At 56.8% G+C, this 17,170-nt stretch overlaps 5 protein-coding genes across 5 annotated transcripts; 3 read left to right on the top strand and 2 right to left on the bottom strand.

Annotated features, from left to right (window-relative positions):
• Positions 1–38: 38 nt before the first annotated feature.
• Positions 39–3,400, bottom strand: MYCTH_109194 (uncharacterized protein; the record flags this gene model as incomplete). Its single annotated transcript, XM_003666846.1, has 6 exons — positions 39–830; positions 917–1,629; positions 1,695–2,177; positions 2,245–2,322; positions 2,376–2,903; positions 3,387–3,400. 6 exons carry the CDS (start codon positions 3,398–3,400, stop codon positions 430–432), a joined length of 2,217 nt encoding a protein of 738 aa, XP_003666894.1. The 3' UTR covers positions 39–429.
• A 2,484-nt stretch (positions 3,401–5,884) lies between these two features.
• On the top strand, positions 5,885–7,078 carry MYCTH_2070984 (uncharacterized protein; the record flags this gene model as incomplete). The annotated part of the gene is made up of 6 exons (XM_003666845.1): positions 5,885–5,914; positions 5,975–6,010; positions 6,121–6,190; positions 6,242–6,329; positions 6,382–6,475; positions 6,533–7,078. The coding sequence occupies 6 exons, from the start codon at positions 5,885–5,887 to the stop codon at positions 7,076–7,078; spliced, it is 864 nt and encodes a 287-aa protein (XP_003666893.1).
• A 762-nt stretch (positions 7,079–7,840) lies between these two features.
• On the bottom strand, positions 7,841–9,398 carry MYCTH_2312016 (uncharacterized protein). The gene is made up of 3 exons (XM_003666844.1): positions 8,903–9,398; positions 8,635–8,843; positions 7,841–8,513 (listed from the first exon to the last, which is right to left on the bottom strand). The coding sequence occupies exons 1-3, from the start codon at positions 9,033–9,035 to the stop codon at positions 8,091–8,093; spliced, it is 765 nt and encodes a 254-aa protein (XP_003666892.1). The 5' UTR covers positions 9,036–9,398; the 3' UTR covers positions 7,841–8,090.
• Positions 9,399–9,990: 592 nt separating this feature from the next.
• On the top strand, positions 9,991–11,144 carry MYCTH_2113541 (uncharacterized protein; the record flags this gene model as incomplete). Its single annotated transcript, XM_003666843.1, has 2 exons — positions 9,991–10,081; positions 10,171–11,144. The coding sequence occupies 2 exons, from the start codon at positions 9,991–9,993 to the stop codon at positions 11,142–11,144; spliced, it is 1,065 nt and encodes a 354-aa protein (XP_003666891.1).
• A 700-nt stretch (positions 11,145–11,844) lies between these two features.
• MYCTH_2113540 (uncharacterized protein) lies at positions 11,845–14,546 on the top strand (the record flags this gene model as incomplete). Its single annotated transcript, XM_003666842.1, has 4 exons — positions 11,845–12,004; positions 12,109–12,482; positions 12,539–12,934; positions 12,999–14,546. The coding sequence occupies 4 exons, from the start codon at positions 11,845–11,847 to the stop codon at positions 14,544–14,546; spliced, it is 2,478 nt and encodes an 825-aa protein (XP_003666890.1).
• Positions 14,547–17,170: the final 2,624 nt, after the last annotated feature.

The following is a 17,170-nucleotide window of genomic DNA, read 5'->3' as shown; positions in this document are numbered from 1 at the left end:
GAATCGAGAATTTTTTTTTTGTCATGAGCCCGCAGAATGCAAATCGTACCTTATATATTCTATGCTTGCAAGCCTGCACAAAGTTAGAGAACTAACGCAATTTCAAAGGGGTTTATTTGACCGTTCCGACGCAAAGAAGCCGCTTGCTGGTACGGTACATGCTTGCTGCGCCCCAGCCAAAGCATCTCTATGTGACCGAATTAAGATCCCCTAGCCCAGAAGACGGGAAAAAAGAAGAGAAAAGGAAGAAGCAAAAAAGAAGAGAAAAAAAAAGGAAAAGGAACAGGGAGGTCCGGATAACATTCCGCCCAGCGACACACATCCGCGCCATCTATATGCACCCCGTGCTACCCAAACCCAAAATCACGAGTCCCAACACACGATCCTAGGTAAAGTCGCATCTAGATATCCTTCCAAAGCGACACCGCTCTAGTCCTCCCTTTGTTGAACAGGGGCATACCCGCCGGAACTCCCCTCTCCGTTGCTGCCCCGTCCGATGATCCTAGAGAACCAACCGCCCAGGCCTCCGCTCCTACCTTCAGCAGAGGCCCTAGTGGGGGCCGTCCTGGATTTCCCATCAGCCTCGACATCAACAGGCGGCTCAATGTTCAGCCCGGGAATAACCGCGCTCGCAGCGTGCCTGCTCCTCGCTCCACCCGCGGCATCAAGTGGGGGCACGGGCGACTCCGGACGCAGCAGCGCGTCCGACTCGGCGCGCATGGCCGGGGTGGAGGACGAAACAGGGGTGCCGAGGGCGCGGGTCGAGTCGCCAAAGAGAGCGTCCATGTCCTCGAGGCGAACGCCGCATGTTTCGGGGTAGAGGAAGTACACTAGAGCCTTCTGTTAGGACCACACACGACTGAACGGGCGGGAGTTTGGGGGGCGGGGGCCGGGGGGGGGGGGTCCAGAAACATACCAACTACGAAACTAAGTGCGCAGAAAAAGGCATGCACGAGATACAAGCGCCAGGCAATCAACTCCTGCAGGATGGGCGTCATCTCGCCCACCAGCCAGTTGAAGGCCCAGTTGGTGGCTGTCGACAAGCTGGCACCCTTGGAGCGGATCTTGAGAGGCAGAATCTCGGGCGGGTAAAGCCAGGGAACGGGGCCCCACGAGTAGCCAAACGCTGCGTTGTATATGACGACCAGAATGACGACCAGCTTGGGCGTCAAGGGGATGTCAAGGTACTGGACGTACGCGATCGACGAGAGCGACAGGCACATGGCAATAGCGCCGGACAGCAGGATGGGCCGCCGACCCCAGCGGTCCACAATGTACCACGGCGGAATGGTCGACAGGACATAGGTGATGCCGTTGATGCCGGCCATCAGCACGGCGGCGTGGCCGATCCAGCCGGCCCGCTCAAAAAGGTAAGGGGCGTAGTACGAGATGACATTGATGCCGTTCAGCTGAGCCAGAGCCTGCGCCGACATGGCAATGAAGACGCGGCGGCTGTACCGCTTGAACATCTCGCCGTAGGTGCGCTCGCCCTCCTGTCGCTGCAGGAGAACGTTCATCTTGATGTCGCGGAACTCGTCCCGAGCACGGGGGTTGTGGATGTCACCGCCACCATAGAGGTTGGCGATAACGACGATGCCCTCCTCGTCGTGGTCGTTGTCCAGAAGCCATCTGCCAAAGTTTGGTTAGCATGCGAGAGAGAGAGAGAGAGACCGGGTGGTGGTACGGATACACACCTAGGAGACTCGACGATGATCAAGCTTCCCAAACCGAGCAGGCCGCCCATTATACACTGCATCAGCAAGGGCAGACGCCAGGACAAGTCGCCCTCGATGAACATGCAGAAGTAGTCGACCCAAACGGAGGTGGCATATCCGGTAATATTTCCCGTGAACTCGATGCACGCGAGGTGGCCACGGTTATGGGGAGGCGAGATCTCAGACTGGTAGACGGGTACGATGGTCGACAGCATGCCGACGCCCAGACCGGCCAGGACTCTTCCCACCAACATCATTGGCATGTTCACCGCGAAGCTCTGTAGGGCACCGCCGACGAAGAACACGCAGGAACCGTAGAAGATGGTCTTTCGACGTCCAATGATGTCGCCAATCCGACCAACCATGAGGGAGGATATTAGAGCGCCGATCTCGAGGATCGCGACCATGGTCGCGATCTGCACCGGTGTCGGGTCATGAAAATACTTGCGAAAATACTCGCCGCTGTGAAAACGCCTCGGTTAGCCAGCATTCTAGGGTGCTGGGAGGGATTCAGAGGAATCGAGCTTACACGATGATACCTGACATAACACCCTGGTCATATCCGAAAAGGAATACTCCTAATGATACAAAAATCGAAGTGAAATAACTGTGGCAAAGATCAGCATCCCTGAGCAATTCGACGCGCTCGAAGCAACGAACAGTAACGGCTTGCCCGTCAGGCCGTGGATAGAACTCGTGCCGCCCGTCATGATTGCGGCTAGTAGGCGCTCCGCCCTGGGTGCCTTGCGATTGCCAACGGTTGGGACTTGGATCGCCTCTTTGCTGATGGCGTCAATGTGCTGTGATGCAGACCGGCTGCTCCCTGGAGACAACGGCTCGCTGTACCGGACCCGCTTGGAGGAGCGGCCTCCGTGATGCCTCTTCTTGAGGGACCCGGCGAACGCGTCGTCGCCGAGTGTCTGTGTTGCCCGCTGGCGAAGCGGATCGTCGTCGGCGAGCTGCTCGGCAATGTCTCCCGTATCTGTCCACGAACTGTCGTCCTCAGACTCCGAGTAGCCGGGTTCGTCAACGGGGTGGCCGTAGCCGTGAGATGAACCGAGTAGCCTGGATGTCTGTTCTCGATCGTGGCCCGGGTGTTGTCGTTGGTTGTGACCGGGCAGTGTGCGGAGGGGAATGTTGGAGGGAAGACGGGCCGGATTGGGGACGGGAATCTTGGTGGTTATGGGGCTGTTTGGCAGCAGCCCGCGTCCGCGTGGAGTGCAGATGCACGATTGTTGATGCCGTGGGAGTGGGGAGGGGAATCGTGGGGCGTTGTCCGAACTCGACGGGATTCGCTGGCGAGGGACTCATCCGGTCAGCTGTCACGAGGGTTACCGTGCAAAAGTGTCGGGTATCCTCCGGGTCTCAGGCCTCGAGCGGCGGTGCAGAAGAATGGTTGGGAGTTTGGGAGAAGTTTGGCGTCAGAGGACCGCCCCCGGCCGCCAAGCAGCCCGCCAGCGACGCGGACCCCCCTGTCTGCCAAGCCGCTAACCCACTTCGCCAGGACCCCGGACCCACATCCAACTTTGTTCCTCCTGTTGTCTTCCACAGCCTACCCGAGTATGACCGCCAGCCAGCGCACATCACTGCAAATCCCTACGGAAACTCGGCAAGGCGGCAATTTGATGACGGATAAACTGCGGTTCTTACTCCCCCTTTTCAGGGGCTCACGGGACTGAGAACATCATGCGCGTTTTCGTGTGGCATTCGTCCGACGAGGAGTCCGGTCATCTGGGCAAAACCGAAACTGCCTGAGGAGAGCCCGACACGCGAGCAAACATGGTTCACGGTTTGGAAGCACCTCCGCCACACAGTACATGCACAAATACCTTTATCCGGCATTCCATATTTGTAGAAACTGTGGTAGTTCCATAGTACGAATAGGTAAGTAACCAGTGAGTCTAACTCCAACAAAGCAGGGTCAGCTTGGCCTAGCGATCCTGGCCACGTCTCCCGTCATTTTGACAAAGTGCAGATGTGTTCGACCGCGTGTGGCGTTCTGACCCGCAACATCTCATACATTAAGGGTTCAAGAGAAGCAATGCAGCAACAACATGCCATGTGAAAGATTCAAACAACCACCGCCTTTCCACGGTGAACAGTGATGAGAAGGGAACTTGATTCTTATTAACCTCACTAGGCAAAACGTTTCAATGCCTTGCCCTGCGCTCTAACAAGCTGTGCCGCCTCCAAGCTGTCGCAGCCGGACCTAGCGACCGATTAGCTGGGCGCTTCAGACCAAGACAGCTCTCCGCGCTGTCCGACACAGTATGTAACGAACACTGTGGAGTGTTCCTTATGTTGGCCGGTCTTGCCACGCGGATGGCCATGGGTTCCACCATCCCGGCGCAGACCGTTTCGAGCATGAATCGCCGCCGGCTTGGTCTCGGTGGGCACCGTGGGGCCGACTCCGCCGACGGTGGCCCGCAGCGGGCGCCTTGCCGCCTTCTTGCTCCCCACTTCCGCCCCTCGGAATATTTGATTTTGCAGTACCGGAGCTTACTTGCTTACCTTACTAGTACAGTCACGGAATCGATTGGCACTGTCTTGCGTAATATGGCTCGTTCCGGATGGTGACGAGTCTTGTCCCACCTGGCGAATGCGAACCTGGGTCGCAATAGCTCATGAGAAGTTACAAGTTGGCACAAGATGGAAAGTCCGCCGAATACTCCCGAAATGGCCCATGTAATGAGCCTGGAAATATTCCTTTTTTCAACGGATTACGCGCAGCGGACTCGTACTGCGGGAAGTTGAAGCATGGCGGAGGGTGGGTTTGTGTGTGTGTGTGTGAGTGAGTGAGACAACTGGAACCTCCAGCTCGCTGAAGACCCACATTGGGAAAGGCCGGCGCGACAGGCCAACCAGATCTTCCTGTCTTTGGCGCTGCGCAGCACCTGTGGCTGTGACGCATGGTCATGTTTCGAAGCACCTCACCGTATGCCCGGCATCGAACTCATCATGCATTCTACCTGCACACGCTTGCCGACAACCAGAAATCTGCATTCTCTACACTCCGTTATTGACGAACCCTGCGATGGGTGTGGTCGAATACCAGGAACACTCTTTGCAAGATCTCCATGGCAATCTTGTTCACCCACCAATAACCGTCTTAGGAACCCATCCAAGACAGAGTGTTCGCAGCTGAGACCGATTGCGTCCCTTGTCACCCCGCCGGCCTGCACCGCCCCATCAAAAAGCATAGCCAACGAGCGATGGGAAGCGCCGTGTACCTGATTGTGTAATCCGTACTCCGTAGTTTAATTGGTAGACTCCTGTCGAGGACTGTCGGCACCACTCCGCAATGGCTTGAGTACTATAGTATTGCCCAGATCGGTCTTCGGAGATCTCACGCTAATAGGGAAGAAACCGTTGCATGGAAAATGCTACCGTTCCAGCTAAAGTAAAGCGAAACTGGTTGGCTCCAGTTTCGCTGTCACACTGTCATCTCGTAAGAGACTTGGGCTGGATACCGAATGGGAAAGGTGCCTCCGTCTCGAGCCAATCACCTTCTCAGATTGAAGATTTTGTGGATCGATTTTTCCGTGCCACGCCAAAACGGGGCGCTGTCTTGGTTCCTGCCGCAAGTAAACTCGAAGAGGCAGCTCCCGGCCTTCGACCAGGCATTGGGTTTATATTGCCGAGCTGACCAAAACCCCCAGCCCGCGCTCGTTCTTCATCACAGCCAGCCTGTCCATCCCACAACGCCACCGCCCGCTTCGAGAAACGAGCCGATCGCCCTCAATTGCCGTTGAGAACCGTGTCGCGTGCGCGGGAATCGTCAGACGGTCGACAAGGAGTGTTGCGCAGGGTACAGAGCCATCTAAAAGAGGTGGAATCAGCTTTTGCGCGCAAGCAGGGCGAGCGTCACTGGGCAACGCTGTGTGTCGGCTGCATCAGAGCCAAGCTCGAATCCCCACCCGCCAACCACCACATATCCTGGCCAGCGCTGCGCGTGTCGAATGGTCGGTGAAGGCCGCGAAGGGCGAGATTCAACGGGAGACGAGAGAAGAAGAAAAAAAGAAACAAGAAAACGAACATTCTTTTGAGATACAACAACGTTGCATTCGATTTTTTTCTTCCTTCTGAACGCACATATTGTCGTTGGTAACTCGGCCGCATCACTCGAACGGAACGCATAGCACCAAACGGCCGCGGCGTCACCTTGCACAATGGGTTCAACAAAGTTTGGCAACTTTGATGTGGGCAACACCAGCTGCATCGGAGAGGATTGCATGAGGCTGACCACGCCGTGGGAATAGGAGTTCTGTCGAGACACGACGCTCCCCGTCTGCAATGTGAGTGTGGCCCGCAAGAGAGGATCCATCCCTGCTCAAAGCATGTTTGCTCGGGGCACGTTTGCTCACCCATCTCTCTGCAGCTTCTATCACGCGATAAGCATGATCAGTCGGGACCATGGGGCGGCTGCCAGCTGAAGGGCATTTCATTGTCCAATGACCGGCACCTGGGCAATCTCGGTTTGTGACCCGCCACAATACTGTTCGACGTCTCAAGACTGACAATCCCAGGCTCGATACTACTGGCCGGCGTTGCGATTGTTGTCAGCGTATGGCTGCTGTATCGCTCAGAAAGGAAACGGGCAGCTGTCGGAAGGAGGTTGGTGACTCTGCATATGTATCGCGCTGCCCTGATCTAACCGCTGTGGTAGGGAAATGCAAGCGTTCCTCCTGGGCTACATACTGATTTCAATATGTGAGATCTTCTCGGTGGGAGATTTCCCCCTCAATTCTGACGTGCGAATGGTATGTAAGGATGTCGATGGACCAGGAAAGTTCTGTACTGATTGATTCGAATCACAGGCCTTCAGCGCCATTCACATTGGAGCCATTGCCGCAACCACATGGATCCTCTTTCTCAACGGCATTGTCGGCTACCAGCTGATGGATGACGGGACACCGCTCTCCGTCGGGCTGTTCTTCGTCTCGTCCCTCGTCTTCCTTATCGGCGTCGGTTACATTGCCCTCGACACCGGATTCTCCTTTACCGGGTACTGGGACTCGAGCTACTCCCTTCCGAACAGGAACATTGCGCTCTATGTGCTGTACCTGCTCATTCCCCTCCTGTGGATTGTCCTCTTCTTCGTGCTGGAGAGCGTTCTTGTCCTCAAGGTGCTCGGCGAGATCAGGCCGATGATGTTCCTCGTTTCGGCGGCAGTTGCTTTTGCTGCCGGTCAGGTCTTTAATTTCGTCGTCAGCCCGTACATCTGCGATGGCACCTCTGGCGCGATCGACGGGGCGCTCTTCCAAACCCTGTTCACTCTAGTGTCGGTGGTTCTGGTGTGGTTCTTCTGGTCCAGCATCACCGAGGACGATTGGCCAATGGATCCAGTCCATCCGTACCCATGAACGCAGTTATCGAGATACCCGCGTCTTTCGGCGTACCACACGGCAGGCGGCAAGGAGCATCGGAGTTTAGCGGTTGGATGTTTCACGACACTCTTTTTTGTGATACCTTGATTTTTTTTTTCTCTTTTTTTATTTATTTAAATTTTGGCGGCGGCTGCTTTGCTTGGCGGATTGTCGGCGTCCATTGCGAATCGAATGAAGAGAACAAGGAGGGAAAAAAAACAACCTATTCAACAAACAGGATACGGTGAAGGGCGGTATGTGGCTAATACACGGTGCGAGCGGGCACATTGACATATGGTGACCGGCGGAAATACGCGGCGGTCTCGACAGGAGGTTGGCCTGATGGTCGCTGAAAGCAAAGGCGAGAACGGAAACAATGCCGGGTCGCGCTTTCAGCGTGGGAGGCTGTGAAAAGGAGGGGATGAAGTAATGGTGGGAGGGGGAGGGAACGACTGCCGGAGTTGGGACTAGGTACCCGAGAGATTGCCTGCTGTCTGTCTGTAACAGCATGTATCACGGGAGGGTTAGAATATGTTTGGCGTTCTTGTATACCCGAGAGACGATGCCTCAGTTTAATGACGAATACTGTATTTTAAAAGGTCGGCGCATGTTGGCTATGCCGCGATTATCATAACATGTTGACGTTTGCCAGCCCAGCAGAGCAGTCCAATTGTTCAATCCCAAAAGCTCAAGCCGTGATCCAAGAAGTACGAAGTAGCATTCATCCAATCTAACCCCGACAAGAAGGTCGTCCCGTGAGATAGGCTTCCTAGCTTATTCCTCCAGCATCCAGCACCAATATAGCTGACTCCCTGAAACGTAGGCCCCCCTCCCTTAGATCGACTCTAGAATAAGTCTGGATGCCAATTTAAGAAAGGAGGGAAAGTAGGCCAAAGAAAAAAAAAATCATTAGCATGATTCTATTACTCTCAATCCATTTCCCGTCAACCACCTCATCCGTCCGTATCTTCCCTCAAGGCGCGCCACCCAGCCCCGTTAGAGCAAGCCTTCAGGAGGAGGAGGAGGAGGAGGCGCGGGGTGACCGCAAGCCCAACTTTCTCAGGTGCACCCTCGGGAAGACGCCGGCGACGATGAGGGCCTCGGCCACGAGCACGGCCCAGAGGCGGATGCGCAGCACGCTCTTGGTGTAGTCGGTCTCGACGGCGGCCGCGACGGTGGCCAGGAGCAGGAGCAGGGCCGCGTAGCCGACCCAGCGGTGGTACTTCCACAGCCGCTTGGCGGGGTCCTCGCCGCCGTAGAGGGCGGGCACGGCCCAGATGGTGAGGCCGAAGAGGTACTGGAGGAGGAGCAGGGAGAGGGTGATGACGCCCAGGAAGGCGTGGGGCGAGTGGAAGTGGGCGAGGTGGTTGGTGGCCTTGTTGACCTCGATGATGGTCGTCCCGGCGACGAAGAGGGACAGGGAGAGGATGTGCTGTTGGACGGTGGGGGAGCGAACCCGGGAGGGTTACGTGTCAGCGAATTGGTGGTGGACATGATGATGCAGCAGATCGCGCGAGGTCTTACGCCTTGCGAGGGGATGCAGGAGGACTTACCATTCGGAAATGGGCGCGCTGGCCCAGGAGCTTGGTATGTGGAGTGTTGGTCGGCTGAAGAATCAGAATTGCCTGAATCACGGTGTAGACGCCCAAGGATTGTAGAAGAGGGTGGGGAGACACGAGCGGGAGGGTCGGGTTGGTGAAGACGGAGGCCCAGATGATGGCGAGGAGGAGCAGTGCACCAGCCTGGGCCAGCTTGCCCGTGCCTAGAAACGATGAGCTTTTTCGAACGGCGACATGGAAAGTATTGCAAGTCGCAGCTTACCGAGGAAGAGGTTGTAAATCATCGGGGCGTCGGGTCTCTGGGTTGCGTCGCCTGGCCTGCCGAGCAGAGGTTCGCTTTCGGTCGGTGCAGGAGCGTCGCCGTGGGTTGGCAAAGTAGACTCTGCAGAGGCCATCTTCATACGCTATCGTATGTTCGGATTTGATGCAGGTCCCCGGTCGTCGAAAGAAGTGGCAGCCGTTGAAAGCTCTGGAGAAGCCGAGGGTGAAAAGATCGTACAGGAGACCACTGAAAACGATGGCGCAAGCTGCGGGGAAGTTGCAGCTATCTGAAGCAGTCCCCCTGGAGGTGAGCTCCGGGCTGCCTGTGTCAACCGAAAAAGAAGCCAGCGCACAGATTGAGAAGAGAAAACAGATCAAAAGTACACACAATTCCCACTTAGTGCGATGGAGGTAGGGGAGGGAACAACTGTTTTTCGTGACGCTAAATATCTATTCTCGCCAAAGAACAGTTTCTGCTGTTGGGTGTGGTGTTGATGGTGCAGCTACGACCTGCGATGACGGCAGGCAGAGCTCCGACCAATGGATTTCGCGCGATTCTAAATCACCCCCGGCTTGGCGTCCGTGTCTCGCCGTGCCGAGACCCATGGGTTGCCCCGCTTCAACGGGCATCCGAGCAATCGGCCAAGGAGGGCGAAGTGGAAAACTCTTTTGCATTCTCGATATTACCTAGCGTATAACTAATACGTACCTGGTCAGCAACAACGTGTGAGTGGGTGCTCTCTGGTCAAAATGGACCCGCCCGACTTGCCTCCGCATCTCTCCAAACAACGAAGGCGAACGGAGCCGGCCGAAGCCCACACCTCGGTGCCCGTTGGGAATGCCACAGTAATAACCCAATTCAGGGTTCAGTTAGTGTACTGTAATCCGTACAGTACATATATAAGGTACCTACAGGGCTCGCGATAAGGAAATCTCACTAATAACCTAACCCCTCTTGATATATTTTGACCACCTTAATTAAAGCCGATATCGCTTCGTTGTCGTAAGGAGGGTTGTCACACGGAGCCCCCGTAAAGAGCCATCTTATTTTAAGCAATTCACCAATTTACTTTCCGCGCCGCCGACGTCATGGAGGACATTGAATACCAGCTAGAAGCCGTCCCGGCCACCCGGGTCCCGGCCGATGAGATTGACAACACCTTCCGTTCCAGCTGCATCGGTTCGTGAACTCTCGCTTTCTGACCTCACAAACAAGGCCAGCCTCGCTTCAATTCTCCCTGCTGGTCTGACTTTCATGCTTCAATACAGATCTCGTCTCCCAGAGTCTCGGCGGGAAGGTATTGGGCTTCTCGGACGAATGGTTCGCCGATGCGGCTAACTTGATCAACCCGGCCGCCCCAATCCGGCAAGTGGGCAAGTACGTCCACACGGGCGCGTGGTATGACGGTTGGGAGACGAGGAGGCACAACCCGGAGCCGTTCGACTGGGTCGTGATTCGCCTCGGCGTGGCCTCCGGCACGGTCGAGGGCGTCGAGGTGGACACGGCCTTCTTCTCGGGCAACCACGCGCCCGCCATCTCGGTGGAGGGCTGCTTCAGCCAGAACGACGACGAGGTCCTCTCCTGGAAGGGCACCCGGGGCGGCTGGGAGACCATCCTCGGGATCCAGGAGTGCGGGCCGAGCCAGAGGTTCGGCTGGAAGCTCGACAACCCCACCAAGAAGCAGTACACGCACGTCCGCCTCAACATGTACCCCGACGGCGGCATCGCGCGGTTCCGCCTGTTTGGACACGCCGTGCCCGTCTTCCCGGAGGACAAGGAGGCCATCTTCGACCTTGCCGCTGCCCAGAACGGCGGCGTGGCCGTGTCGTGCAACGATCAGCACTTCGGCACCGCCGCCAACCTGATCCTGCCCGGCCGCGGCAAAGACATGGGGGATGGGTGGGAGACAGCGCGGTCCCGGACCAAGGGCCACTTTGACTGGGCAATCATCCGGCTGGGGGCGCCCGGCTACATCCAGAGCTTCCTCGTCGACACGGCCCACTTCCGCGGCAACTACCCGCAGCAGGTGAGGCTCGAGGCCATCGAGTGGAACGGCGACTCGGAGCCGCCCGCGGATGCCGAAGGCTGGGTGAACATGGCCGAGCCCATCAAGTGCGGCCCGGACGCCGAGCACCCTGCCGAGAGCTTGGTCAAGGATAGGCCCTTTACTCACGCAAAGCTCATTATGATCCCCGACGGCGGAGTCAAGAGGCTGCGCGTCTTTGGGAAGCGCGCTGTGTAAGAAAGGGCAAAAGGCTCTGCTTTCTCAATTGCGGGAGATAGGTAGGGAAAGAGCAACGCGGGCAGCCAAGAGTGTGGCATCCAATGGCCGGTGAGATAAATATTGGAGGATTAGGCCAGTATATGGAAGCGAAGCTCTTCCCTTCGCTCTTCAATGTGTATATATACACATCTCAGAGACTTAAGTCATTGAAGCTTCGCTTCCATAACTACGGAATAAATGCTTCCAAGGTACTCTTCTCTTTTGTAATTGAGAAACTCAGACAAGGTCGTGGCGCAACGGTTACGACCGCAGGGGGAAAGCGTGCAATCCTTGGGCACATGAATCGAACGCTGGCATCGCTTTACGGAGTACGGATTACTTGCATTCTTTACCGATATAGCCCACTTTATCGTCTGCACGGGCCACCAATGTGGGGTGTCCTCCCCCTTGCACCACGATCAAGCCAAGCCCACTTTACACTAAGGCACGCCCAAGACCATCTTTGGAGGGGGGAAACGACGAGGGCAGCATCGCTCGACACCCCCGTCTACTTCTACATACTCTCGGCCCTACAAACTTTCCCTCTCACCGATCGAACTAAGAGAGGGTAAACACGCAACTCCGGGGACCGTTCCGAATGCGCGCTGCCGATACCGAATGCGCCCGCCCATGAACCGATGAACGGCTGACGCATGCGAGACCACAATCACCCTGAGCCATGGATCTCGGGGACTCTGAAGGCGGCTTCGATGCCGGCACCCCAGGGCAGCCGCCGAAGCCGAGGACCCTCCCAGACGATCTCCCGCGCTCCCTCGACGACAGGCGACGTGTGCCAACCGAGCTGATGCCCGAGGCGGAGATGTACGACGGATGGCAGGGTTAGTGTGCCCCTCGGCTCGCCCTTTACCCCTCCTCCCCCCTTCCTTCCTAAAAGCCCACCGGGCCTCTCCCAGTAGCCGTGGCTAAACAATTCTCCTTTTAGGGCAATCGCAGTTCTTGACGTCGCCCATAGTCGCGAAGCCCATGACCTTCAGCGACTTGACGCTCGAAGACAACTACGGCGACGACCTCACCAAGGGCGGCCCGGAAAGCGAGTCGCGCCTGATGGAGATGCTCGCCGCTCAGGCCGCTCATGCGGCGAGCGCCGCCTTCGAAGACGAGGACGCCATTGCCGCGGATGACAAGAGGTCCGAGGACGAGAAGAAGGACATTCTGCAAAAGACGTTCATCATGGCGGCAAGCAACGGCAATCTCGAGTCGGTCACCAAGATCCTCGAGGGGAAGGCGAGGAAATACGTCGACATCGACGCGCCCGACGATGAGGGGACTCCCGCCCTCATCTACGCAAGCTGTTTTGTGAGTTGAGCGCTCGCAGCGTCCCGCATCTCCGCTTATTAATACCCCGGGCACAGGGCCACGAATCGGTCGTCCAGGCCCTCATTGACGCCGGCGTGGACGTCAACAAGCAGGACCGCAACCAGTGGAGCGCCCTCATGTGGGCCATGACCAACCGACACAAGGGCATCGCGAAGCTACTGCTAGACAACGGTGCTTCCACCGAAGCGAAGACCTCGACGGGGAGGACGGCGTTCGACTTCGTCGCCCCCGACAGCGACATGTCCTTCTATCTCAGCGGCTACGGCATCGGGACCGCCGGGACGACCGATGACTTCTACAACCCTGGCTTCGACCAGGACAAGCTGGAAGAGGAGCTGGCCGAGAACGAGATGCGCCGGCGCATGATGATGGAGAGTGCCCGCGACCTAGAAGTGGACCTGGGGAACGTGGGCATAGACGACCAGCCCGAGGTAAAACTCCCAGAGTTCCGTTCGCGCCCCCTTCCCGGACCAAGCTAACTGTCGGTCTCTCAAGTCGCTCGATGATTTCGAGGAAGAACAGCAAGAGTTCGACTGGTCCAGGTGTCTCCACGACCAGATGTTCGTCTTCCAGGAGAATGAGCTTGAGCGCATCCTGGATATCGTCATCACCAACATGACTCCGCAGCGGTCGCCATCCCAGAAGCCGGTGCCCGCAAACATGATCTTCTTGGCGGCGCGGTACGCCCACTATCACTCCAGCCCCGAGCTACTGGCTAAGCTGCTCATCACGGCCTTGAACAAGATCAACGCCGTGGTCGAGAAGCACCAATGGGATATGACCATCTTGGCGTTCTGGATGTCAAACGCAACACTTCTCCTGCACTACCTGAAGAAAGACGCCGGTCTTGTCGAGGCAACCACCGAATTTCAGGCGCAGCTCGCCGAGCTGATCAACGAGATATTCATACTCATCGTCCGGGACGCCGAGCGCCGGCTCGACAAGGTCCTCGACGTGGCCATGCTGGACCACGAAACGATACCCGGTTTTGAAGACATCACGTTCCAAAACGAATGGAAGATCTTCAAGCGGAGGAAGGAGGTCAAGGAGGAGCCGCTCGAGAAGCGGCTCCGGCCACCATCACCCAAGCGGAGAGCCAAGCCTTCCCCGCGCAACGTGACCTCGCTCCTCTCGTCCACTCTCTTCGTCCTCGACCTCTACGACGTCCACTCGGTCATCACGGCCCAGGTCATCTCCCAACTCATCTACTGGCTCGGTGCGGAGCTCTTCAACCGCATCATGTCGAACAGGAAATACCTGGCCCGCACAAAAGCGATGCAGATCCGCATGAACGTATCAACCCTGGAGGACTGGGCGCGCCAAAACAACCGCCAGCCAGAACACTACGAGAAGGGCGAGATGAAGTCGTCGGGCGAGACCACCGTCGAAGCCGCTCGCCGCCACCTGGCTCCCGTCATTCAATTACTCCAGTGGCTGCAGTGCTTCTCGTCCCTCGACGCCGACGACCTCGAGGCCCTCGTCGCCACGCTGCAGCAGCTGAAAGCCCTCAGCCCGCAGCAGCTCATCCACGCCGCCACGCACTACCGGCCCGAGGTGGGCGAGAAGGGCCTGCCGAAGAGCGCCATGAAGTACCTCGTCTCCATCCAGAAAGAGGCCGCCCTGAGGCGCGAGAGGAACCGCGCTGCCGCGGCCGCGGCCGCCTCGCCGCCGGGGACCCCGGGGAGGAAAGAAGGCGGGAAAACGTCCAACGGGGCAGCAGCCGGCGGGACCTCGAGACCGGATACGGCGGGAGGAGGAGAAGGCGACGCTGGCGGCCGCGCCAGAGACGACGAGGAGGACGAGGCGCCCCCCAATCTACTCCTCGATCCGGCGCTCATGCTGCCCTTCACCCTGCCGAGCTCCACAGACATGCTGGTGAGCTACGGCGCTGGGTTCGGCGGGCTCAACCGCGAGCGGGAGAGAAAGTATATCCCGACTATCCCGCCTGAATTCCTGGAGAAGCTCGAGAGCAGCGGCACGGGAAGTAGTAGTGGACGAGGGGCGTTGTATGGACAGGCGAATTGGGATGATGAGGATGACTAGGGGGAACGCTCTGAGTGTTAATAGGTTTGATTAGCTGCTGCTGTCAGGCAGGGAGGTCGACCATAGCGTGGCGTGGCGAGAGACCGAGAGAGAGAGAGGAGGGGAGAATCTCCGCTGGACTGGGCTACGGTTAGGCCACGCTGGCCAGGTCCTTTCGAGGAAGGGGGTCTGGTTGGAAGTAAAGAAAGGGGGGCGGAACCTTTGCATATCACATACAATTACACCGCCGGATGAGCTACGCAGTGCGTGAATGGCTAGTCGGCTGAATGAACGAACGAACAAACAAGCAAACGAACGGGCAAATACACAAAAAAGGATGAATCTATCCACTCAATGACGAACCAAAGGGGGTGGGCGAAGTTTTCGACTGGCAGTTGTTGGTGATGGAAAAGGTTTGTGGTATTACCCAATTTAAGGTCGCTAGGATAGACAAACACGGCCATTGTTTGTTCCTCTTCTTTTCCTTTTCCTTTTCCTTTTTTTTTTTTTTGTTTTTCTGTCTTGTTCTGTCTTTTGTTTCTTCTCGCTCGACGTATAGTCTTTCGTGCCGTCATTCATCTCCGTAACGTCGTCCTGGAACCCCCGCAGCCGAACGCGGCCAGTGTGCTGAAAGGTATGCACATGCCGGCATAGCATCGGCGTTGGGCACTTGGTCGTGGTGGCAGGGTGTTGTGTTACTCGTGATGTAGGCATCGCCTACGAAGAATACCCAAATGGCGTGGCCTACCGTACCTGCCGATAGTTACATTACTTACTGGCTGGGCCAACAAAGAACTCAGCCCCCTCCCCCCCCCCCCCCCAAAAAAAAAAAAAAAAAAAAAAAAACAAAAAAAAAAAAAACCAGCCCATTTGTTAGCTCGCTTCTCTTCTCCTCGCCCGCCTCTCGTCGTTTTGTTTGCTTTCCTTTTCGAACCCTGCCCCTGCCAACCGCAACCGAAAACCCGAATCCCCCACGCGGGTGCCTTGCATTCCCGTCTCCAACCGCTGCCGCAGTTGGTGGGTGGTGGGTGGTGGGCGGTATGTTGGGTCGTCGTTGGGGCCAGTTGGCTCGTGGGTTTCCAATCTTTTCACGTCTTTCTTTCTGGTTTTTTTTTTTTCATTTTCGTGCAAGCTGCAAGGGACGAGAACATCGAGCCAGCCTGGTTGGGCTAATGATGGTGCCCGTGCCTGCGCCCTGTGCCCTGTACCTGGTTGGCAGGGGGGAGAGGAGATTGGATATGTGACGTTGGAAAGTTGGGGGAAACCCCGGAGGGGGAGGTGGTTTGGGGACGTGGCTTCGTCCTGTTGGCTTCTCTTCTCTGGATCTCTCTGTCGAGATGGCGCGGGTGGGCGGATGGTGAGGGATTTCTGGGAAGGGCCAATGGACGTATGACGACTGGATCGTGATGGGTTGAGGTGTATCTTATGAATGCGAGGCACTGTGCGAATTGAGTTGCCGGAGTGCATGGCGATGTCGGGGGGAGCTGGGTTCTTCGTGGGTACCGTGCACTACTAGTAGTATCCAGGCACAGGTGCAGCCACGTAACGGGCGATGCAAGGGGCGCGCCCAATGGCGTGCGGATTCTGCTCTCTTAAGCATTGTCTAGCGCTGCGGGAGAGGCGAGACAAGCAGAACTGACTTGCAGCTGGCTATTGGAGCTTGTTGGTCGTCGGCGCCCAATCTGGCCGGGGAGGGGGCTTGGAGTTGTATGTAGTGTACTCGTAGGTCGTCTGGGTTTGATCCTAGTCTTTGACAACGCTAACGAGAGCTGACGAGGGACGGGGCATGCCTCTGAGAATGGGAGCATATCGGAACCAAAACGGAGAACCGGCTCCCGTTAGGGAACCACGGCCAGGATGGTAGGCTATAAGGGCGCCCAAACCCGGCCACAGAGCATGACAGATTGCGAGCCTTGGCAAGAGCTACTTGTATGGAATTTTGTATGGAATTGACTTATTACTCTGCGCTAGGAGCCTCTGCGCCCGAGAAGCCCGAAGAGGCAGCACGGAGACAAACGCAAAGAGGGCGTGAAAGGGCTGAGATGGAGGCGCCGGGTGAGTTGGCTAAATTGATGCCACGTCGCGGTCCAATCAATCGGTTCACCTCGCTGGCACCGGACTTTGGGTTTCCGTTGAAGAACCGGCATGCGTGCAGCACCCCGTCATTGGTCGGCCACACACACTCTCTCTCTTGCTGAATATTTCCCATCATGGCTGCATCCCATTCCTCTCTGTGGGGTTTGGTCTGGATGACCAAGTTAAAGATGAAGGAAGGGATGAGAAATAAGCTACCTGGGGTGTGGCGGTCACAGGAACCAGGGAACATCTTTGAAGGCTACACCCCACTTTGTCGGAAAGACCCCACCAAGCGCGGGGATCTTGTAGTGGGGTACCGTGGGCTTGCTGAATCAGAACTCTGTCTGTCTTGTTCTGATTTGATTGTGACCGCAAAAGGCACTCAGATTCCTCTGCTCATTGATGCGGCACTGACAGTTGTCTGATAGAAAATACGCAAAAAGAGATGTCGTATGGATGGGAATCTTCGAGCATCTCGAAGGGAAACAAACAAACAAGCAGGGACGGAGGGTTAGCAGGGTCTCCCGTGAACGGAGAGTTTCCTCCCTCACCCATGGGTACCAAGAAAG

Source organism: Thermothelomyces thermophilus, chromosome 7 (assembly GCF_000226095.1).
Source record: "Thermothelomyces thermophilus ATCC 42464 chromosome 7, complete sequence".
Lineage (NCBI taxonomy): Eukaryota > Fungi > Ascomycota > Sordariomycetes > Sordariales > Chaetomiaceae > Thermothelomyces > Thermothelomyces thermophilus.
Note: the sequence above shows the minus strand (reverse complement) of the source record. Positions and strands in the feature narration are given on the sequence as shown.

Bases quoted from the DNA above. Each gene is read 5' to 3' on its own strand.
- MYCTH_2312016 (XM_003666844.1), bottom strand. From the start codon at position 9,035: ATGGCCTCTGCAGAGTCTACTTTGCCAACCCACGGCGACGCTCCTGCA. The intron at 8,844-8,902 runs GTAAGCTGCGAC...CATCGTTTCTAG, and splicing joins GATTTACAACCTCTTCCTCG to GCACGGGCAAGCTGGCCCAG. The intron at 8,514-8,634 runs GTAAGTCCTCCT...ACCGTCCAACAG, and splicing joins AGCGCGCCCATTTCCGAATG to CACATCCTCTCCCTGTCCCT.